We start from the raw sequence: 25,252 nt of genomic DNA, 5'->3' as shown, positions 1-25,252 counted from the left end.
ATGGTTTTGCTCATTTCCTTCACCTGTTTGATTGTGTTTTTCTGTAGTTCTTTAAGGGATTTTTGTTTCCTCTTTAAAAGCTTCTAGCTCTTTACCTGTGTTCTCCTGTATTCTTTGAGGGTGCTATTTATGTCTTTCTTAAGGTCCTGTATCATCATCATAATAAGTGATTTTAGTTCTGAATCTTGCGTTTCTGGTGTGAGGGTGTGTCCAGGAATTGCTATGGTGGGAGAATTGGGTTCTGATGATGTCAAGTGACCTTGGTTTGTGTTGTTTATTTTCTTACGCTTGCCCCCTGCCATCTGGTTAGCTCTAGTGCTACCTGTCCTTGCTAAATCTGATTGGAGCCTGTCCTTCCTGTGATCCTGGTTGTGTCAGAACTCCTCAGAGTCAAGCTGTCTCTGTGATCCTGTGATTCTGCAATCCTGTGATCCTGGGCTTGTTAGAGCACCTGGGAGTACAGCAGCTTCCTTTGGGTGTTGTGGGAGTGGCTGTGGATCCTGAGCCCAAGGACTGCTCTGGACCCCAGCACAGACAGATCGGAAGGAACCCAAGTCACTGGGCTGGCAGAATTCCTATGTGCCTGGTCCTGCTGGTCCCAGTTACTCCCAGTATTGGGACAGATGTTGGCTCCTACTCACCTCTGATCCTGGGTGTGTCGGAGCGCCTGGGAGTGGAGCTTCCTCTGGGTTTTGTGGGACTGGCTGCAGAGCCTGGGCCCAAGGTCTGCTCTGGACACCAGCACAGATAGACCAGAAGGAACCCAAGTCACTGGGCTGGCAGAGTTCCTGTGTGCCTGGTCCTGCTGGTCCCAGTTACTCCCAGTGTTGGGACAGATGTTGGTTCCTGCTCACCTCTGATCCTGTGTGTGTCAGAGCGCCTGGGAGTGGAGCTTCCTCTGGGTGTTGTGGGACTGGCTGCGGAGCTTGCTCCCAAGGTCTGCTCTGGACCCCAGCCCAGACAGACCAGAAGGAACCCAAGTCACTAGGCTGGCGGAGTTCCTGTGTGCTTGGTCCCACTGGTCCCAGTTACTCCCAGTATTGGGACAGATGTTGGGTCCTGCTCACCTTTGATCCTGGGTGTGTCAGAGAGCCTCTTCTGTGTCTTGAATAATAAAACCTAGTTAAGGACACAGAAGGTGATATGACACACAGTTGCTACTGCTGCAAGTTGTAAAACATTGACAGAGCTACAGATGTTCCTATGGCACATGACTTTTCTGAATCACTGGATTGACATTTAGATGCAAGCAAATCATTCTCTCAGACATCCTCCCACCCAAAGCACAGCCAGGAATAATGCCCCCTGGAGAGGGTCCAGAAGGAGCGATCACTTAAGAATTTGATTTTATGGAGAGGGAAAAAAACCATACAGTTTAGTCTTTTTAACTAATGAAAGGATATGGAGACCTCAAAGAAAATCTGAGCCCTCACCCCTTTAAATCAATATATAAAATACTCACTGTGTCTTTGTAGCTGCACAGGAGTTCTCAGTAATTGAATAGATACCACTTATAAAAGTTAAATCAAGTTCAGATAGACAGCTTAATAGATGTATAACCCCTATGGAAATAGAAGTAGTCATTAAAAGTCTCCCAACCAAGGAAAACACAAGGCCAGACAGTTTTAGAGCAGAATTCTACCATACTTCCAAGGAAGAACTAATACCAATACTCCTCAAATTATCCCATAAAATAGAAACAGAAGAAGTATCGCCAAATTCATTTTATGAGGCTACAATCATCCTGATACCCAAACTACACAAAGATTCAACCAAGAGCAAGAATTAGAGACCCATTCCTCTTATAAACATTGATGTAAAAATATTCAATAAAATACCAATACACAAATTCTAAGAACACATCAAAAAGATCATCCACTATGATCAAGTATCCTTGATCCCAGAGATGTAGAATATAATGCATCATGGAAACAAACTAAAAGAAAAAAGTGTTAAAAGCCAAAACCAAACCAAACCAAAAAAGAAGGAAAAGCAAAAACTTTGATAAACTCCAACATCCTTCATGATAACTCTTGGAGAGATTATGTATACAAGAGACATACCTAAACATAATAAAGGCAATTATAGTTAGCCTATAGTCAACATCAAGTTAAATGGAGAGAAACTCAAAGCAAGTCAGAAACAAGACAAGGCTGTCCACTCTCTCCATAGTCTAGCTCTTGAAGTTCAAGCTGGAGCAATAAGACAACTGAAAGAGATCAAGGGGAATCAAACTGGAAAGGAAGAAGTCAAAGCATCATTATGTTCAGATGCTATGATAATATACATAAGAGACCCCAACAATTCTACCAGAGAACTGTTACAGCTGATAAACACTTTCTATAATATGGCAGGGTACAAGATTAACTCAAAAATTATCAGTAGCCATTTTATATCCAGATCAAAGAGGAAATGGAAACTTGAAGGTCAGGAGCCAGAGCAAAGCAGGGGGATTATGGGATCTGTACACACAGAGGTACAGAGACACAGGGTACATCAGGTCAGCTGGGCACCTCAAACATTCCCAAGGATATAGGGAGATGAGAACCCTAAATGCAGACCATGGGACGTGACCAATACAGTAGGCTAATAAATACATGCTTGAATCAACATTCTTGGATTTGTAACTATTCTTTGGAAATAATCTTTGCATATGGAATTATGGTACAGGTTTTAAGATGGGATATTATGAACATCATTTAAGCATTATTACAAATTTCTTCTAAGAGGAGGTAAACTAGACAACTATAGAAGGCTATGTGGCTACAGAGATGAGAAACTGGCGAGATACAGCCACAGGGCTAGGATGATTGTATTACCAGCACAATGAAAAGCTGAAGAAGGTAGGAAATCTATTCTCCTCCAAAGCTTTGAGACCAAATATGCCCCTGCCAACACCTTGATTTCAGACTTAAGGCTTCTAGGACTGTGAGACATTAAGCAGCTATTATTTTAGATTGCTGGTATTGTGTAATTGGCTGCAGCACTTTAGAAACTGAGTACTCCTACCTTTGGGAATAGAATAGAGATGAAGATTTAAAAGTAAGAGGCAGCAAAAAAAAGTTTAAGTGTCACATAAATCAAAGCAAGAATTTAAAAACAGATGAGCAGAAGCAAGATGCTAGAGCCGAGAAACCAGAACTAATATTAGGTAGAAACCATTGGAAAGACAAATGGAGATGGCTAGCCAAAACTGAGAACCTACTGTGTGTCTGACACTACTGTAACATTTTCTAGGCATTGACTTGGTCTCATAGCAACCTTATGCTGAGCCCTACTTCTTGGCTGAGAAAATAAGTTTAAACAAACAACAACAAAAACCAAACCAAAGCTACCAAATCACTTCTCGAGGTAAGTATGACTAGGATGTGAGCCCAGAAATCCTGACTCCAGCACCCGTATTTAAACTCCTGCTGTATTTCCATTCAATTCAACTCTAAGATGTTTCTAGAAGTTCTGGCTTTGGGTCCTTTATCAAGCTAAATGATAGCTCTGATGTAGAAAAAGTATTTTTATAAAAAAAACAATTTTGTATTTGAAAGGCAGGAGAGAGAATAGAAAGATTTCATAGTTTAGACCTTATCTTCTATTTGATAGGAAAAGGAAGGTTTATGTTGAAGCTGAGGTACACAACCAAGTTGTAGGCCACAGTAGCATAGGAAGGGTTGTGATGGTATAATGAAACAGAAAGTGCTTAGTCAGAAATTAGTCATTCCAATGATTAGTTCTTGATTCTGTATGTCACCTGGGACCAAGGAGTGATGTATCATGTAGAGAGCAACATACAGAGGAGAATGGGCTGGAAGGAGGGAACCATCATCCTTCATCTAGTATATGGAAAGTACTTTGCTCATATCCAAGGAAAGAATCAAACAAGTGATGAACAGGCTTTTTACTAGTGGAGATGTGATGTACTTGGAGAAATGAGCTGTTGGTGGTCCAGAATTTGAACCAGAGCCTACAGGTGTTGTGTGATAAAGGGTTCCATGACATATTAAAGACTATAGTGCTACTGGTGCGAAGAGGGGAATTCAGAGTCTTCAAGGGGAAGGGACAGGACCAGCTGGTTCTCACCATGAAGGTATTTGATTGTAGTCAACAACAAGGAGGCCATTTTAGCATGATAGTGGCATGGACAAAGGGAAGAAAATCAGCAGAGAACTCTAGAAGACTTAGGCTCAAATGGAGATCAGAATTAGAATTTTACGGGGTTGTTATCGTTGTTTTGGTCTCTACTCAAATAGACCTTTAAGTTCTTAGGACCACTGCACACTTCAGTCTTTTTACTGGTCTTCAGTTTGTCCTTTTACATGGCACAATTGAAAAGAACAGAACCACACTCTCTGTGTGACCTTGGACAAGTAACTTTTTGAGTCTCAGATTTCCTATCTGTAAAATATGGTTTCGTGTGTGTGTGTGTGTGTGTGTGTGTGTGTGTGTGTGTGTATGTGTAGGGAGGTGGGGAGTGGATGTATGGATGTGTGTATTGTGCATGTGTGTTTGTGCCTTTCTGTGTGTATATGTAGGTTTGCATGCTGTGTGTAATTTTAAAAACACTTGTTCCTTTGCCTGAGGCCATGCTCTCAGCTAAGCTCCAAGATCAATGAATGGCCAGTTGGCTATTTTTCCCTAAGAACTGTGATCACTCCCCCAGCCTGTCACTGCTAGCTTCACTGAACCTCCAATAATTGCACCAGCTGCCCTATTTTTCCTCCTGTCTACCTTAGTGCCATGGATGGAAAACACTAGACAGTTTTATTATTTTAAAACTAGCCAGATAACTCAATGCTGGGCAAAGAATTTCCTGCCCTAATCTTAATTAGTTCCTTCCATCCTCCTTGGCCCCTGCTCATGGTGGAGACTGCAAACTCTAGGGTTCCCAAGACCTACATGTCTACAGTCTCCTTCTTGCTCCAAAGCCTGGTCTGCACCTTTGTCCTGCATCCCTTCTCTTCCTCCTGGGACCAGAAGATCTACTTTTTTCCCTTTGACCAGCAATTGACTTCTGCCTCCTTTATTGATACAATCAAGAAGCAATTATGGAATCAACACCTCCCCCACTACATGTGTGTCACGTGTGTGTGTGTATGTATGTATGTGTGTGTATGTGCCTATGTGTGTGTATGTGTGAATGTATGTGTATATATGTGTGTGTTTTCCATTTGTGGTAAAACATTAATGGGATGATAATCAATGTCTAGAAACATGCCTGATATTTAGTTGTTAGTCCACATTGTCTTTTTTTCTAAAGTAATTAGGAACCAATTAGATGATGTAATTTATTAGGTGATGATTCATTCATCTCTAAAGATATGACATCATGACCTTTTACACTCATCAGCATTTTCAAATGTTTGTATTACATTTGTTCTTCTTGAACTAGATGTTTACTTGCATCTCTCTTTCACCATTGGCCCGTGTACAAAGAGAGATTTCATGTGCCAATCCCTTGTTGTCTACCTCTGAGGATTCCTAGTTTGGAGGAGGATTGTTATGGGTTTGTTTCAGCATTGGGAACTCTTCCAGAATTCCACCATGACACATTTCCCTTCCTCAGAACTATGCTCTATTGAAACTACTCAGAGAGCATTTATTTTTAACAGTCTCCCCACGATCTAAGTTATTATATTTTTAAAGCACTGGATTCAACAGTTTCAAGTACCTATGCCACTTATTTCCACATTGCAATTTTTATTCCCATTTATGTCACTCTATGCTTTTTCAAGGGGTCTTGTGTAACACCTAGGAGTACCATATTGAGCCACAATCCTGTTTCCTTTAAACCAACAGCTGCCATAAAAAGTAAAATAAGTAGAGAGTGGTTTGTCTAATATTTTCAACCTGAACCTGCATACACTATCTAATGTTGACTGAAAAATATCTCTCTCCCATTGCCTCCTCTGTCATCTACAAATTGGTCTGGATTCTTCTGGAGTCTTCTGGGTCTAGAGACACTCAGGATGCACTCTCTGAAAATATCTTCTTGGAGCCAAGAAGATATGATAGAAGATAGTGGAGACGGAGAATAATAGATTGATACCAGTATGCCAGTTATAGCCATAGAGCCAGACATAAGGTTAAGAAGGTTCACACGTATCTGTCTCAGCACAGTAATCATTGACACAGAAAACCTGCCAGGCTATCTCTCAAGGGTCCAGCTAGCATGGCAGTCCTAACTTGAGTGATACTTCAAGTACCAATACTCTGACTCACAGTATCATGGGTTTAGAAACCAGATCTTGGGCACAAACTCATGCTAAGCCATTTATAAGGAGCTATAGGCATAGAAGCCTAGAGCAGATGCTTGTGAGCTCTCAGGAGAACCCCTACCTACCAGTGGATGGGCACAAGTGGGAGGTAATCCTCCCTTTGTGGATTAGACAAGTTTAATCCATAGATTGTTTGGCCAGTATCACCAGGATGAGGCACTTAATGCCATAGAAACACAAAACTGTGCTGCATGACTATTTGGTTGCTCTCTCTTGAAGAACTTCCTTTTATCAATTATTTGAATACCTTGAAATGTGCTAGCATTGGGAAGACAGGATAAGTGTTTGCTTTCCTTCTCTTTTACAGTTTTCTGAAAGATAGCAATATTTTAGCAACCCCCACTGGTGACCAATGAGTGTTTTTAAAAACTAGTTTTGGAACTGGAATTCTTGATTTTTCAGGCCATTCAATCACCAATTCTGGCCTCTCTGTGAGTCCCATGAAAACTGTTCTTTAATTGTTACCGACACTCCAGATACTCAACAACAGTTTCTAAAACCCAAAGCTCCATGAGAAACATACATATGTTCTCAGGAGTTTGGAAAGAATCTAGTTACGTTTAATATATGACTATATAATTCTCATTTGTAGGATTCTTGTTAGGATAACTAAGGATGCTCCCTTCTGGATGAATCACTGCCCAGAAAGTAATGTGAAAAATTACAACTCTAATGTGACCCACAAACCTTAGGAATAGTCACTGGTGTTCTTTGGAGTCCATGCCAGGATATAAATTTGTGTTTGAGCCATTCTCAAGCTGACCTCTTCAGTTAACAGTGCATTTTTTTTTCATTGCAGGTTTAAGTTTATCTATTCATGGGGCTGAAAAGCACTTGCAAATCCATCAACGGCGAAGTGTGGCAAGCCGCCCAGGGTCACGTCGTCGCCTGCCTGTGGTCAGGCATTCCTCACTCCCACCAGGCAGACGGTCAATAAAAATGGAGGCCAGCTCTTCTGGAATCACTAATGGAAAAAATAAAGTTTTCCATGCAGGTAACGATTGGGCAGGTTCAACAGGGACCCATTTCATCAGCAACCTCATGTACCTACATTGTCCTGCAGATACAGCTACGCCTCCAGTTAACTTATGTTTTTAAAAAGAAGTCTTATTCTCTTTCTCTTCTCTTTAATCAGTGGCAAATGTAGCCAGGACCAGTAAGCAGAGGCATCTGGGAGGGTGTGAACATGACAGAGAAGGTTAAGGACACATTCCACCTATGCTGGTAAAAATTTAAACATAAACCAGAATGATAAACACTTACTCAGTTCAGAAAACCATCTTGGACAATTGAACAGAGTTAGCCATTTTCCTGATAAGTTGCTCCAAGAGAACTCAGGGAATATTTTGTTACAAAATATCCACTCTGAATGTGAGTTATCTGGATTGGCTTGCATCATCCCAAGTGAAGCATTCTATTAAATTTCAAGGCTTTTATAAAGTATTTGTGATCTCCTAAATTTGTTAAACTGATTCTACATTAAAACCTGTGACTTCAACTAAAAAGTTTTATGTGCTTGTTTGGATAGAGATTCATTTAAGTATTCATTCATGCGCTAACTCAACATCTATGTTTTGAGTTCTTGCTGTATACTAGACATTGTTCTGGAAATACCAGTGAACAGGACAACGTTCTGGTCGGGTGACTCTATAGAAACACTAAGTTGGAAGATGATTCAGAAGTCACTTAGAATAAGCTTCACCAAATTCTGGTTCTTTTCTGTATTGTCCTATAGATGGTAGCCAGCCTTCAGGGAAGCCAAGCCCCCATTGTTGTCAAGTCACAACACCCTTGCCCTCTGAACCAGGGGCCTTGTTTCTTAACCTTTCTAAGAAAGCCTCATGTCTGAGCATGAATGAAAGAAACTCCTTGCCTTCTGTCTTCTGTCTTCTTCTCATTCTGCCCCTCCTCCTTCTTCTTGTCCCATTTGCAGAGCTCGAGGATCATCCCACTGTCTTTGACAGTGTGCCTATGTCCTTTAGCCTTGACCACCTCTCCTCTCTTGAGCAGTACTCAGAAAAGGACACATCCTCTCCTCCTCTCTTTATCTCTCATACACTGCTAGCCATTCTCCCCAGTGTAGGCCAATGCTCATGCTTCTTCATGTTTCATCAGCTCCATTTGACAATGTATCCTTTCTATCCTTTTGACACCTTTTCCTTCCGTTTGGGGGAAAAAACTGCACCTCTACGGCTCTGATTTCACAGTTTCTAGACATTCTTTAGCTAATCCCATTCTATTTCCAGCCCCTCCTTTCTTTGTGGCTTTTCTTTGTGACTAACCTCCCTTTATCACAGTGTAGTAGATGCCTGACCCACTCTTCTGATGCTCCAGACTGCCCTGGGCCACACACATTCCTCAGCCATGAATCCTAAGGCCTCTATGACAGCCTAGATATGTTTCACATGGTCCTAGCTTCTCAATCTTTAGTACCTTCCCTTTCCTCTTGACTGCTCTTACACTGTGTCCTTTGTTATAAAGCAAGAAAGAACACCTCAGTTTCTGATCACAGGAGTCACCTTTCCTGACATACTCATGAGAATGATGACAGTAGCTTCAAGAAGGAATTTCTGTTGTGTGCTCAAGTGAGTCAAGAGATTTTCCCAATGGATATGATGTACAATAAGAAAGAACCCAGAACTGACAAGGACTCTGAAGATTTGGGCTAGAGTACAATAGCAGAGCATCAACTGAAATGGGGGAGATGTCAGATTTCCTCTGCCTAAGGAAAAGGATGAGGATGGTATTGGGTTTTGACTATAGATGAGATAGCATTAGAACTAGTGAGAGCTTTTAGATGGTAAAAGAAATATCTCTGGAGTTTAATCTGGGAATGAGATTTAAAATTTATATTTGCTAGTATAAATGTTGAATTTAAAAACAGCACATAGAAAGAGATGAACAAGAAGGAAATACAACTGGCCATCTAAATCAACAAGCTCCACACTCTTGGTTTTTCATTTGTTTGTTTTGTTCTGTTTTTCTTGTTGATTATTTAAAATTATTTTATTTATTACATTTATATGTTTATTTATAACTTTATTTATATTTTATATAAAAATATAATTAATAAAATAATAAATGAAAACTATTTAAATACTTATATAATAATGAACAATAAAATACTATAATTATTATAAAACGTTAATATAAATATATTATTTTACTTACCATATAAAATTATTTAACCTGTTTTAACAATTTTAAATTTAAACATATTTGATCATATTCTTTCCCTCCCCCAAGTCCTTCTTTTCTCCACCCATACAACTTTAAGGCTTTTTTGTAAAACCAAACAAAAATCTAATAAAACAATAAAATCCCACCATACAAAGAAAACAAATTAAAATCACACTCCCCCAAAATAAATAAAATAAAGAAAAGAAAGCACCAAACTGTAACCCTGTAACCTCTCTCTCTTTCTTTCTCTGTCTCTGTCTCTGTCTCTGTCTCAGTCTCTCTCTCTCTCTCTCTCTCTCTCTCTCTCTCTCTCACACACACACACACACACACACACACACACATTATGGAGTCTATGACATTTTGCTTAACAACTCCTGAACATGAGGCTACCCTGGAATGGCTGATAAATCCACTGTCATTCCACTAAAAAAAAAAAAAAAAATCCTGACTTTCCCTCCCTGAGGAAGTATAAATGGCTAGGTATTTCATTCATTCATTCAGTCAGTCATTTATTTAAAAAATATAAAGAACAACAACAAAAATAAAACAGCATTGGACCAAACAATCCAACAGAAGGAAAAGAACCCAAGAGAAGGCACAAAAATCAGAGATTCACTCATTTGCACACCCAGGAGTCCCATAAAAAACACTAAACTAGAAGCCATACTATGTATACTAAGGACCTAGTGCAGAGCCAGGCATATCCTGTGCATGTTACCTCAATCTTTGTGAGTTCATATGAGCTTTGCTCATGTTGATTTAGAGGGCCTTGTTTTTTTGGTGTCCTCCATCCCCACTGGCTCTTAAACTCTTTTTGCATCATCTTCCATGGGGTTCCCTGAGCTCTGAAGGGCAGGATTTAATGGAGACATTCCATTTAGGGTTGAGTGTTCCAAATCTCTCACTCTCTGTGTAGTGTCCAGCTTTGAGTGTCTGCATTTGTTCCCATTAGCTGCAGAAGGAGGCTTTTCTAATGATAGCTGAACAAAGCGCTGATCTATGAATATAGCAGAATATCATTAGGAGTCATTTGATCACTCCATTTGTCTTTCCTGTTTTTTCATTAGACCAGTAGTATTTGGTTTTACCCTAATTCCCTAGGCTATCTAGTCTTAAGGTTTTTGGTCACCTAAGCAATGTTAGGTATGGGTTTCATCTTGGGGAGTGGGCCTTAAGTCAAATCAGACATTGGTTGGTTACTTCCATTAACTTTGTGCCACTATTGCCCTGGCACACCTTGCTTGTAGAACAACATGTGAATAAAGCATTTGTGGCTGGCTTGGTCTTTTTGTTTTTCTCTTGAATAGTATGTAAAGTACCTTCATGATCCAAGAGCACTAGAACATAGAGGTGAAGGCTCTATGTAGGCACCAGCTTGACATATCCAAGTTCACTGAGTGGTGTAGGATTTGTCTTCAGACGTGGGGCTATCTGTTTGTGAAGAACAACCTATAGTCTTGGTAACAGCCTGGGTTATTTTGGCAGTTTTGGCTAAAAGCTTAAGTAGATGTAACCAAGTCTGGTACTGGATGCTTCATTTGATAACAAAAGATATCCAGTTGGGGTTCTGTCTTCCCTATTATTTGATGATTTCATTTAGTTTACCTTCCTATATATTTGCATTTTAGGAAGTTCCTACTGTATTAGGTTCCCATACTACCCCTTCAAATGCCCCTTAGTTTTAGCTGTCTTTTCTTGTCTTGCTTCACTCATCCCTCTTTTGCCACCCTCCATTTGATTATCTCATTTTACAGTCTTGGGTTTTAACCAAACATAGATCAAAATTATTATGTAGGTATAAAAACCTGTCCTAAACACATTCTCATCATCATAATTCCCTCAACGATACAGCATAACAACTATCCATATGACATTCCCATTGTATTAGGTATTAAAAGTAACATAAAATTGATTTAAAGCATACAAGACAATGAATTATGTGTAAGCACTATATCCATTCATGTAATTGAATTGGGCATAGTTCTTAGAACCAGTCTTCTGTGGATACTGAGGGATAATATAGGTGAAAGGGGCAGGGAGAGTTTCAGGAGCTAAGAACTGAGCATTATAGATCAGCATTCAGGGACATAAATCATCCACAAGGAAGGCTGGGAAAGAATGGATGACGATGATAGGGGAAAATAATTTGAAATTAATTATCAAGAAGAGAAGAGTGATTACCTTAGTAAAATGTTGGAAGTCAATCAACATAAGGACTGAGAATTGGCATTGATTTTTTAGGAGACATCAATGAGGATTTTGATAAGAGCAGATTTGGTGATGAAACCCCAGCAGAAGTTTAAAAGAGAATGAGAGGATACAAATTAGATGCTGTGAAAATAGACTTTTGAGAACTGTTGGGATGAAAGAATTTAAGGAACTTGGGAAATGATCAGAGAAATGAGGCAAGAGAAAGAGTTTCTTTCCCAAAGCCCACATCTAGAGCAGACGATCATCAAAAGAAGGGAGACTTTGTACTATAGGAGTCAGAGATGGAGGCTCTGTACAATGAGTCATCTATGATGACAGGCAATGGGAGGGAAGGGAGGATTTGGAGTTTATCTGGTGTGAAGTTCTGTTTCTACTACATCAATTTTATCATTGCTGTAAAGAAGCAAGATCATAACTGAGAATGATAATAGAACTGAGGAATGAGAAAGGTAACTTTCCAAACAGGGGGAATATGGTTGGTACCTACAATGCAGGGCAGTAACACTCATAGCCATGTAACGAAGGACTAAATATCATGACTGTAGTTCTCTTTAACCTTATAGAACTATGTGAATAGGTAGATAGAGTTAGGTGAGAGTCCTTTGACCAGGATTATGATTTTGCCAAGGCAGTAGGAAAGAGACTAAAGACACTGACAATACATGGAAGAGATGAGTATAATGAGTTGACCTTGGTAAAAAGATGACTAAAGATATCCAGGGAGTAACAATGGTGAGCAGTTAGTAGGATCTATTGTTCAGAGTTCTCAGAAGGGGCAGGCAAGTTTAAGGAAGAAGATTTAGAATACTAAAAGAGGGTTGTCTGAGGCTGGGATACATGGCAGAATACTGCAGAGTGTGGTACTATTACTGCTAACAGCAAGACTTATACCAGAGCATGAAGAAGAGAGGGTGTAATAGATCAAAGGATAAAATCATTGAAGAATTCACAAGGACCAGCACTCAGGAGGCAGAGGCAGTCTGATCTCTGAATTTGAGGCCAGCCTAGTCTACAGAGCAAATCCTTGGGCAACCAGAGCTACACAGAGAAACTCTGTCTGAAAAAAAAATACAAAGAAAGAAAAAAGAGAAAGGAAGGAGGAAGGAAGGAAGAAAGAAAGAAAGGAACAAAGAGGCAAAGAAAGAAAGAAACTCACAAGAATCCTACAGTCTATACTGTACATCTGCCCATATTAACTTGGCCTCCTGTAGTCCGAGTTCTGTATCTATAAAGTTAACCAATGGTGGATTTAAAATATTTGGAAAAAACTATGTCTATACTGAGTATGTACAAATCTTCTGGTGGACTACCACATATGCAACTCAGCATGACAACTACATATTGTTTACATTGTGTTAGGCATTATAAATAATCCCAAGATCATTTCAAGCATACAGGAAGAGTCTAGATATAGATTCAGTACATTTTATGTAAGGAATTGAGTATCTACAGGGTTGGGTATCACGAGAAAGTCTAGAACCAGACTTCTGTGCACTCAGAGGACTGACTTTACATTGAATTAGTTGAAAGTTGAGAAGTTTCAGAGAGTGTGAAAATCCATGCTAACACTCTGAAGCAATAAGTAAATACAACATGAAAAGTCTCAGGTAACAGAGAGATGGAAGAAGATTCAATATAATGACAGGAGATTAAAAGATCAGGGATCTGGGGAGAAGGGAATGAAAGAAGTGTGAAGGTGTGTTTGAGACTCCAGGAAGGCACATGCTCCCTGTCCTGCTCTTTTATTTCCAGAGCTGTGGGACAGAAGTGCCACCATGTAAGAGAGCCATGTGAATGTGAACTGACCTCGCCAACCTCCCACTGTTCATTCCTTCCCATTTGTCAAGCTCCCAGAGGGAAGCTCTATCCTCTAGGAATATCTGGGTTTCAATGAGAGCCAGATGGACAGAGCCCTCCAAGAAGAAACTGGTTGACTTACTGATAATCAACAGAATTCTGAAAGGCCCAATAGAAGGATTTGGATATTGTGATATAAACTGCAATGGCTTCGTTTAACTTCCCACCGAGGAGTCTTGCTTTGAAGAGGGTCCATGTCAGTCCTCCTCTTGTCTTCTTGAAATTTCTCATGACCGTCTAGAAGAATGTTTCTCAACCTGTGGGTTGTGAGCCCCTTGGGGGTGGGTCAAAGAACTCTTTCACAGGCAGGTGCTGCTTATCAGATATTCTTGCATCTCAGATATCTGTACTAAGATTCATAACAATAGCAAAATTTCAGTTATGAAGTAGCAGCAAAAATCATGGTTTTATGGTTGTGAGGTCACTATAACATAAAGAACTCTCATAAAGGATCACAGTGTTAAGAAGGTTGAGAATTGCTGGGCTGGAAGGAAATGCCACCTTGGACATTAATTTCCAGGTCCTCTATATTCTCAGCTTTCTGGATATACTTCCTTTAACAAATCTCCTCTCAGCTTTACTTTAACGAAGTTTTATAAAGTTCCTCGGTTGGGCTTTATTGTGACATCTCTTGGACTCCTTTAGAAGACACCTTAACCCAATAAAGCTCTGTGCTACACTTTCCTATATCAAAATCATTTGTGTCTCTCTTTAAGAAGTCTTTCAAGGTCCAACTAGTCAGAATAGGGGTCATTAACTCCCCTGTCTCATAGTGATCAGAAGCCCTCCTACAGACTCACTTGTTTTAGGATTTATGATCCTGCTACCAAGGATAACTCAGTTTGTTTTTCATATCCACCATTCCTCTCAAGCCTATGCCTTATTTTTTAGTACATTTTAAATAAATGATTAATTGTTCTTTGTTAAATTATATTTTACCTGCCAAATATAGGTTTTCAATCTAAAGTTCTACAGACTAAATCTGATTTTACTTTCACAGGATCTTTTAGCTATTTAAACACTCACCTTGACCTATTTTTCAACTGAAATATTTCCTAGTTTTGGCATGGCTTATTTAAAGATTGACATTGCTGTTCTTTGCCATCTATCCACTATTCCTATAGAAAAATTTTATTTCATTATTGTCTCTTTGAGAAATACAGTACATAAAGTTGAATAGAATATTCCACTATAGTTTAACCCAAGCTAAGTAGAATCACCATTTTTCCCTCTAGTTGATAACCTGTGTTGACATTAGCATAATAATAATTAAAGGCATTTATTGAGATATTTCTTTAAAGTATATCAACTAGGTGTAATTTAACAACTCTCAAGTTTCTGTCTTATAAAAATACACTACTAAATCCATCGAATATTTGATCATAAGTTCTTTTTACTTTTTTTTTATTAGATATTTTCTTTATTTACCTTTTGGATGATATCTCCTTTCCCAGTTTCCCCTCCGAAAAAAAAAATCCTGTTCCTAACTCCCTCCCCCTGCTCACCAACCCACCCTCCCCCATTTCCTGGCCCTGGCATTCCCCTACACTGGGGCATAGAACCTTCACATGACCAAGGGCCTTTCTTCCCATTGATGACCAACTAAGTTATCCTATGCTACGTATGTAGCTGGAGTCATGAGTCCCACCATATACACTCTTTGGTTAGTGGTTTAATCCCTGGGAGCTCTGAGGGTACTAGTTAGTTCATATTGTTGTTCATCTTAAGAAGCTGCAAACCATTCAAGCCTGCATATATGGACGCTTGAAAATATAAATAAAGCCAATCCCTTAGTACCAAATGACTTGAAAATTTTCTATTAAGCAAAATTTAATATGAAACTTATCTTTAAAACTCACATTGTTCTGGCAAGGTGGCATGTGACTTCAGTTGGGTCCTCTTTATTTTTAGTGTACCTGCATGAGTGTATCATAGCTCCTATTGGGCAATTACAGAAGAGCTCTCACACCGAGATTCTATCTGGTGAGTCATCCATCTTAGAAGCACATGGACATTTTAGTCATTGTGAGACCTATTAAGTCATCTACCTGCTCTTTACACAGCTAGTGACATTAGTTCCTAAAGTAGACCCTAAAAGCTCACTCAGACTGGTCATGTAGTGTGAAGAGAAAAGGCAAAAGATTTCTGGAGAATTTTTATGCTGTAGACTGAACACTTTGTTTGCTTATCCTCCCTTTAATATTACAAACATTTCAGAGTGCCTACTGTATACTGACAAGTATTTATTTGGGAGATACCTTCCTCGGAACTAAAACAGTACAGACTGTACAAAACATTGTTTGACTCACAGTTATGTCCAAGGGATGAGTTTTGGAGCTCTTTGTTATTGACAACAAGAACTAGCTGTTAGCCAAGCCAATGAGTTTAAATTTGAAGGACAGATAGAAAACTAGAGGCTCAGCCTTGTAAAATAAATCCAGAAATGAACTATGTGACTATCTGCAGTGGGTGATGTCTTACCATTTTCCCATCATGTCATTTAATTTAAGATTTTGTAAAGAAGATCCAATTGTCCAAGTACCTTCCCCTTTGTTGGGTAGAGAGTCTTCCTGCAGCTTTCTTTATGGGTGGGCAAGTGTGCTGGGTACTTTTATATCAACATGACACAAGCTGGAGTCATCTGAGAGAAGGGAAACTCAAATAAGAAAATGCCTCCATAAGATTTGGCTGTAGGCAAGCCTATAGGGCATTTTCATAATTACTCATTGATGGGGGGGGCAGCCCATTGTGGGTGGTGCCATCCCTGGTCTGGTGGTCCTGCGTTTTATAAGAAAGCAAGCTGAGCAAGCCATGGGAAGCAAGCCAGTGGGTAGTACCCTCTCTGCCCTCTGCATCCGCTCCTGCCTCCAGATTCCAGCCTTGCCTGGGTTCCTGTCCTAACTTTCTCCAATCACCTGAAAATGTAAGCTGTACAAACCCTATCCTCCTCAACTTGTTTTATGGTCCCAATGTTTTTGTCGAAGCAATGGAAACTATAACTAAGACAGAGCTGGAGCAGAGAGGTCATCTATCTCATCTACACCAGAGTTCTGGCTGGCTTGAGCTTCTGTAGACCCTATGCAGATAACCACAGCTGCTATGAGATCATGAGTATGGTAGCCATGATGTATCCAGAAGACAGCATCTAACAGCTATCTTCCCCCTTCTGTTCTTACATTCTTCCTGCCTCGTCAGGTATAATGCTCCCTGAGCCTTGGCAGTGGTAGGCATAATATAAACGTCCTTCTTATGGCTGAGCTGAGCACACAGTCTCTTATTCTTAGACACTGACTCTTTACTTATTGCTGCTTACTGCATTCACAAACTTTTCTGAGACCAAGGAAACAAGTAGCCCACATCAATGGGTATAAAAATCAATACTTAAAAATCAATTAGAAACCAATTTGACAGCACGGGAAGTTATCAAAATAACATTATCATGTTCTACCCTAGGACCTATGACTTCCCCAGCCATGGACTTCTGGCCAGGATTATAGTACCAATAATGAAATTCTTTCCTATATAGCCACCCCCAAATCCAATCAGAAAGTGGTTACTTTCCTCCTCAATAGTATTGGTACTATTTTCTAGCAATCAGTATCCCAGCATGCAGTGTCCCGTACTGGACAATGCCCTTTATTGAAGTCTTTCTCCAGTAGAAGTACTTTGGGATATGTACCTTGAGTGTGGCATAGATTGCATTTAAAACCATACTGCTTACTTTCATGTTAAGTTTGGATGGACATCTTATGCTTTTGTATACTACTACTTTTAGTGAGTGAGAGTGTGTGTGTGTGTGTGTATGTGTGTGTGTGTGTGTGTGTGTGAATTAAATAAATCAATTCATATAAAATGCCCAACAAGATGCCACATACAAGTACTCAGTGTGAATGAGGATGGTCTTTGTCTCTATTTTCAAAAAAAAAAAAAAAAAATGGAAGCCCGAAGATGCGTGTATCCTAGAATCATGTCTTATGCAATCACCCTACTGTAAAGTGACATCCTAGCTCAGATGTAAGCCAATCTGCAGGCTGAGTCCTCATCATGTACTGATGAAAGAACCTGTTCTCTGTCACCTTTATGGTTCCTTTTTCTTTCTTTTTTTTGTGACATTTGTATAATCAATTTCATTTGACTTTATCCTTTAGCCACTAATAATCAATAGATGTTATTTTTCTTCCCTTTGTAGGCACTAGTCAAAGTACTGAGATTAAAAACAGTTCTGGGTTTGGGAGTATGATTCAAGAGGAAAGGGCAGATTGAACAAGAGCATGGATTGGATTTCAGTTCTTTGAGTCTGGAACTGTAAAGCAGAGTGGGTAGATCAACTTTTCTTAGCCTAAGGACTCTGCCATACAAAACAGAGCTAGTAGCTTGCTAAACAATCTCTTCTACTTCATGATATGTTAGGCCCACCAGATAGTTACAGAGAAGTGTCATTAGTCACAGACAATGTCCTTTGTTCTCCTTTTGTGTCTGTGAAATGACACTTTACTGTTAATGATTTACTTTCCCAAGTGATTTTATGTTCTTGTCTTTTATCTCACTTTTTAAAACCTAAGGCAGTCATTTTCCCATTTACTCATAATGATTTCACTTTACATGGAGATGGTGTTTGATACTGAAATGTATTGATTTCACAGGAGAGAAGCTTTGGGATTTTCTTGTTTCCAATGAGCTAGACTGATCCTCACACTCTAAATATACCAGTATTAAATGTACATTTTGATAATAATACCATCACAACTATGATTTAGTAATCAATCTATGTATCATCTACCTCAAGAACTGTTATGTGTTTTTAATATCTTATTTAATTTCCAACGTATCAACATTCTTTTATCCTTATTCTGTCACTGGGAAAACTAAGACACAAGGAAGGGTAACATACAACCAAGAAATGGTAAAAACAAGATTTCAATTCAAGAAACCCAATTTGCCCATTCAAATAGCTTGGTTGAAGCATTTCTGGAAGGTCAATTTTAGACATAAACCTGAAATAGTTCAATTTTCAATATAAGAAACCCAAGGAGAGGTTAGGCGGGACCAGTTACATTCTGTTGAGCACAAAGTAGTCTCCTTAATGGTATCTCACTGTTTATTCCCACAAGTGTCACTGTATTTTGTTGCTTATCTCTTTTGTTCTATGTTACACTGGACTCCTGCCATTCTCTGACTGTGACATAAAACATACTCACATGTTCCTACATTTCAGTGATTAATTTCCAAATATTAACTTGGTCCTAAATAAACAAATTCAGTAAGTGCCTTTTAAGGCAGATTTTTATCTAGGAAGGAGAAGGTAAAGGCTTGGCTAATCATTAGAATGATAATTATTGTGATAACACAACCTCATGTTGGGATAATGTTCTGTTGTTTCCAAGCGTTCTGCAACCGTGAGTTCTCATAGCAGCTCTAAGAGTTGGGCTTACACTTGGCTGTGATTTGGAAAACAGAACGACTTGTCTGAAAGTGAAACTGTAATCACTGATAAACCCAATTGGAGCCTTACATCTCAACTTCTTATGTGTATATGCGTCTTTTTTCCTATCCTGTCATCTTCAGGATTTTTTCCTAGATGAGAATGATTTGAGTGTGAAATTGTGTTTTCTTACCCCTCTTTTATGAAAACTGACATTTTCTTGAGCAGTCAGTCTTGTCTCTGAACCTAAGGAAATCTACTTTAACAGATCTGGAACTTGGGCAAGACTATCCGATCATTTTTCTCATTGGTTGATAGATCTTTTGGTGGGAGAGAAGGTCCACATGGCTTTAAGTTATATGGAAGAAAAGATGCTGGGCTACTTTGGGTTTGATTCTATTTCTCTTTGCATGGAAGGTAGATATAATGCCTTTCAAAGCAGCTAGTGCTGTGGGTTGGTAATAACAGTAATTATCCTTCATCTGAATCTCTTCCTCCATAAGTGGATTTTGTTGATGTATGATGTGAGTTTAAAAAGTAGAAAAGAACTTGGAATAATCTTTGTGGGGCTTTGGTAATCATAGGCACCAGCATCAATGCTTCTGGCTCTCATTTGTTAAGAGAGAAAATTATGTTTCCTAAAAATTTGCACCAAAGTCTTCTCTATTTGCATTTTCTTTTCTACTCACAAATTTTCCATTTTCCACTATGACCTATAGGACACACTCAGAATTTTCTACATAATCTTTGTTCATTTAAACTAAGTGAAGAAAGGCTAAGAAAAGGCAGCCACGGAGAAAACCAGATGAGCACACTCGTATTTATGGAATTTGAAATAGTTTCTTCTACTCAAGGCTACTTCCATCAGCTTCATCTAAGTTTGGAGAGATGTAAGTGCCTAACTGGGCATCGTACAAGTAAATCAAGTAGAGATGGGAATTAAAAGCATTACACCCTTAACCACAGTAAGCAGCGATGTGATAGAAAAGTCTTATGGTGCTCAATTAAGAGCTGAGCAGCTGGTCTGCAAGGTAGCAAGTCCTAGCTCTCATGAGGCGTGGTGTGTGAGTGACAGGTTCCTCCCACACTATCCCTTACTAAATATCAACAGTTGTCTTTCACACTGGAAGAGTCAACATGCTAGTAATGCTGCGATTCTCATGCTTTCTATTTTTTATTAATTGTATTTTATTAATTGTATTTAGTTACATTTCAAACGTTGCTCCCCTTCCTGGTCCCCCTCCTCCATAAGCCCCACCTGACTCCCCCTCACCTTTGACTCTAAGAGAGTACTCCCCCACCCACACATCCACCCCCACCACACCCCTCTAGCATCCTCCTTGTCCATAGAACCAAGCACATCCTCTTCCACTGAGGCCAGACAAGGCAACCCTCTGCTACATATGCAATAGGGGCCACGGTCTAGCCCATGTATGCTCTTTGGTTAGTGCCTTAGTATCTGGGAGCTCTGCGGGATCTGGTCAGTTGGTATTGTTGTTCTTTCTATGGGGTACAATCCCCTACAGCTCCTTCAGTCCTTCCCCTAACTTCCACAGGGGTCTCCAAGCTCAGTCCAATGGTTGGCTGTAAGTATCTGCATCTATCTCAGTCAGATGCTGGTAGAGCCTCTCAGAGGACAGCCATCCCAGGCTCCTGTCTGCAAGTACAACATGGCATCAGTAATAGTGCCAAGGTTTGGTGCCTCCTTATGGGACTGATTCTGGATAGCCTTTCCTTTAGTCTCTGCTCCATATTTGCCCCTGCATTTCCTTTAGACAGAAACAATTCTGGGCCAAAAGTTTTAAGATGAGTGGGTAGCCTTATCCCTTAACTGGGACATATCTATCTACTGGAAGTAGTCTCTCAGGTTCTATCTCCCCACTGTTGGACACGTCGGCTAAGGTCATCCCCTTTGGGTCCTGGGAGCCTCTTACATTCCTGGTGTCTGGGACTTTCTAGAGGTTCTCCCCATCTACGACCCCTCACTGCTACCCAAGTATGGATACTTCAATCCCACTTAGATGGATTCCTAATCACAAGAGGGAGAGGGATGGAGGGATCTGGGTGGGAGAGGGGGAGGGAAATAGGGGTAACAGGATCAGGTATGGCAGGGGAGACAAGAGAGAAGTCATGTTTCCTATTCTGTACCTCTCCAAATCTCCAAATTTCTCACTTCTTCCATTAGCACCAAACCTCACTATTCAGGAGACTCTAGAACACCAAGAAGAACTTGTTTTGCGACTCACAAGAATTTCTTGATGCTTATAGCCTTTTTTTTTTTTTTATAAAGATGTATTATAACCTAGGAGATGACTAGCTTGCTAATGCTGGCAAAGATCAAAACAGTTTTTGAAGGTCACCCATTAGGCTGAAGACCTCATATGACTTGTTCCATTTATACCCAAGTGGCCAAATAGAGTTCCTAACTATGTCCCAAGCTTGTTTTGATTGTAAGGTCTATCCAGTGTTGATCATTTGAGGGAATAGCTTTGGCTTCATAGTGATTAATGTGGGTGACACACTAATGAACTTAGGATGTCACCACACTTATAGTTACATAATGCTAATACTATAGAAGACCTTGGCTTGGGCATGCATTACTACAGCACTTGGGGCATGCCCCCCATTATGAATACATTCCAGATTGTGGCATACTAAACAATTTTGGTGAGATATTAAAATGAGTTGAAGAATCAGGAGGATGGAAGGTTCTTACAGGACCAGTGGCAGATCCCTACACACGTGTCTAGTTTCTGATTCAAGGAGCCTCCAGAACATTTGAAATCATTTCATTTATTCCTTCTTCTAAGATTTCTCCTGAACTCTGGCTGATCTAAGGACTGGGTAAAAGGTCAAAATTCCTTTTTGCTATTCTCTATGCTGCTCTCCTCCAACTTGACACTGTTATAAGGATACATAACTCACCCCTGAGGGCTTAGGTTTTCCAATTAAAATGTTATCTTTGCTCTACATTACATTAAAAAAGCATTCCATGTAAGGACTTATTTTCAATACTAAGTTTAAATTTTGAAACATAACAGCTCACCTATTCTATAGGAAAAAAAATGTCCTGGGGGATTTATGTTGGACATACTTGACATCAACTGCCAATTCTATCTTTAGATTGCAGAAAGAATGAGAGAATGGCCCAGATCCCAGATTATTTTTTAGGTAGAAATCACCACAGAAAATATCATTTGTTCCCACTCTCCTCACTTTTCATATCCCTTATCATTTGTGTTGCACAAAGAAGGTAGGATTTGATTTGTAAGGCTTTACTGCACTTTTAATATAAGCTATTCTTTCTGTTTGATTAAGGACTATTATATCATAAAAGCTTTTAGCTATATCTTAAATTAAACATAATTAGAAAAGTAAATCTTCTACTGTAGAGAAGGTACATCATGACCAAATTTTAGTACTTTCCACTTTAATGAGAAAAGAAATTATTTTATTTTTATTATTAGCATGCACTTACTGTTCAAAATGGCAGTTTTGAAAGGATCGCTTACCTCAGGTCTGTCATTTACCTTTATTATCTTCACTGCTTATTACTCTCACTTGCCCTGTTCCCTTACTTCCCAGTGGTGTCCCTTTTTATACCAAATATCCCTCTTTCTACTCTTACATCTTTTGCATATTTTTAAATCTAGAATTTGCATATGAGAGAAAACAATGTGATATTTGTTTTCTGAGTCCAGAATGTTTCACTTAGCCTGTTTCGACGATTTTCCTATAAGTGACGTCATTTGATTCATGTTATGTGCATATGCTACACTTTCTTTATCCATTCATCTACAGATGGCAGCTAAGCTGGTTATACAGCTAGGTCATTAGGAACAGGGTAGCATTAAACATGGACACACAAGTGTCTCTCTTTCTCCACATTCTAGCATTCCTTTGGGTACCTATCAGAAAGTCATACAGGTAGATCATACGGTAGTAGTTTGATTTTTAGTGTTTTGATAAATGTCTGTAGTAGTTTCCATAGTACTGTATTAATTCATATCCCTTCCAATGGTGTGTAGGGTTCCAAGTTTCCATATTCTAGCCAGTGTTTGTTGTCTCTTTTATATCCTTTTCAAAAATTCTTCTCTCATATAATATATTCTGACAGCAGTCTCCCCTCTCTCCTCTTCCCTCAGTACCCATTTCTCCTCTCCCCCAGACTCACTCAATTTCTCTTTAGAAAAGGACACCCCTCCCAGTGATATCAAGCAAACACAGATTAACAAGATGCAATAAGACCAGGCACAACTCCTCATATCAAGGCTGGACAAGACAACCCAGTAGGAGGAAAAGGGTCCTAAAATCAGGAAAAGGAGTCTGACTGGGTATAGGAAGGGAGAGATGGACTTTCAATGTTACTTTAGCTTGTATTGTCCTGATGGCTAAGGACATCCAATATTTTCTTTCAATGTTCACTTTGTATTGGCCATTTGTATCTCTTTTTTGTTTTTGTTTTTGTTTTTGTTTTTTTTTTTGAGAATTGTCTGTTCAATTCACTTACCCACTGATTGATTGTTTGAGGTCATTTGGGTATATGCCTAAGAGTGGTATAGCTTGATTATGTGGTAGTTCTATTGTTCATTGTTTTGAGAAGCAGCCAAACAAATTTCCATAGTGGCTCCACTAGTTTATAATAACTCAAGGTCAGCCTGATGTACATAGTGAGTTCTGGCCAGCCAGGCATAGATAGTGATAAACTGTATCAACAAGACAGACAAGGTGAAACAAAAATGTCAGAATGTCTTTTATCAAGAAAACAAAGGACAAGGGATGCTGATGGGGGGTGAGGGAAGCCGAACCCTCATTTACTGGTGGAATTATAAACTAGTGGAGCCACTATGGAAATTTGTTTGGCTGTTTCTCAAAAAAATGAACAATAGAACTACCACATAATCAAGCTATACCACTCCTAGGCATATACCCAAAAGAACTCAATAGCTTACCACAAGGATACTGGCCTGTCCATGTTATTGTTGCTCTATCTAGTATGGCAAGGAAATGAAATCAGCACAGTTGAATATCAGCAGATAAAAGGACTGAAAAGAGGGGACATAAACAATGGAATCTTACTCAGCTACACATAACAATGAAATTATGGCACTTAAAGGAAACCAATGTACTGGAGAATATTATATTAAGTGGGGTAACCCAGGCTATAAAGAAAAACACCACATACTCTCTTTCATATGTATACCTTAGCTTTTAATTTTTGTAATTTTCAATTTATGCAAGAATGAGTGAAAGCTAGAAGAAAGTCTCTGAGAGGATTTAAAAGAAGTGTCAAGGGAGAGGGGTAAAGGTCTTATTACAGAATATATTGTATGTCATTAAAGGAGGACTTTCAGGTATAGAAGGGTTTAAGCAGAATTGAGGACACAAAGATGAGGGACTGGAGGTTGGGGGAGAGTCAATTAAAACTATAAATGAAAATGCTATACATTAATCTGCTACTTGAAAGAAGATAGAAACTCCAGATGTTCTCATAAATGGTCAGACTTTGATCTTTGTGATTTTGCTGTATTATAAAATTCTTTATGAATATTTTACTAATTTCAAAAAGAAAAAAGTTAACAGTGGGATATATGTAGATGTACATACACATATGCATATATATGTATATATGTAAATACCCAATAGAAACTCATAACGTGTTATTTTGTGGTAAGAAGACTGTAACTGCAGAAAAGGCAGCTACTGGTTTTTAGTAGACGTTCTTTGGCACTTTGAAACTGTAATTCTTTGATAAAATTTAGATTTAGTAAAGGCTCCTAAAGTACCACCACACCTGATTTTAAGCTATGCTACAGATCCATAGTAATAAAAGCAGCATGATACTAACAACAAAACAACAAAACAAAAACAAAAACAGACACATAAATCATTAGGGTAGTATTGACGAACCACTAAGTCCAAGCACCTACAGTAGCTTGACTTCTGAGAAAAGTGCTAAAAATGTACATTGAAAAAACCTCCAGCATACTTGACAAATGATGTTGAAAAAAACTGGATTTCAACGTGAGGGATACCAGATCCTGGTCTCTCATACACAAGACTCAACTCTAAGTGGATCAAGACTCCAGCATAAGACCTCATACCCTGAAATTGCTAGAAGTAAAGGTAGGATGTATGCTTCAGCTAATAGGCCCAGGTAAAGGCTTTCAGAATAGTTTGATTGCATAGAAAATATGACCAACATTGGATACATGCAGTCTCATGAATTTACAAAGCTCCTATACAATGAAAGAAACTGTTAAGTGAGCAAATAGGTGGCACACAGAATGGGAGAAAAATCTTTGCTAGC

At 39.2% G+C, this 25,252-nt stretch overlaps 1 protein-coding gene across 7 annotated transcripts in view; it reads left to right on the top strand.

Annotated features, from left to right (window-relative positions):
- Positions 1-25,252, top strand: part of Ano4 (anoctamin 4) — a 401,446-nt gene that overhangs the window by 190,939 nt on the left and 185,255 nt on the right. For all 7 annotated transcript variants that reach the window (XM_031349070.1, XM_031349069.1, XM_031349068.1 and 4 more), the window contains one exon: positions 7,069-7,263. In XM_031349070.1, the coding sequence (XP_031204930.1) occupies positions 7,069-7,263 (195 nt within the window). The remainder of the gene's footprint in view (positions 1-7,068; positions 7,264-25,252) is intronic.

The sequence above is a fragment of the Mastomys coucha genome, unplaced genomic scaffold, assembly GCF_008632895.1.
Source record: "Mastomys coucha isolate ucsf_1 unplaced genomic scaffold, UCSF_Mcou_1 pScaffold4, whole genome shotgun sequence".
NCBI lineage: Eukaryota > Metazoa > Chordata > Mammalia > Rodentia > Muridae > Mastomys > Mastomys coucha.
The sequence above is the reverse complement of the archived record's forward strand: the minus strand, read 5'-3'. Positions and strand labels throughout refer to the sequence as shown.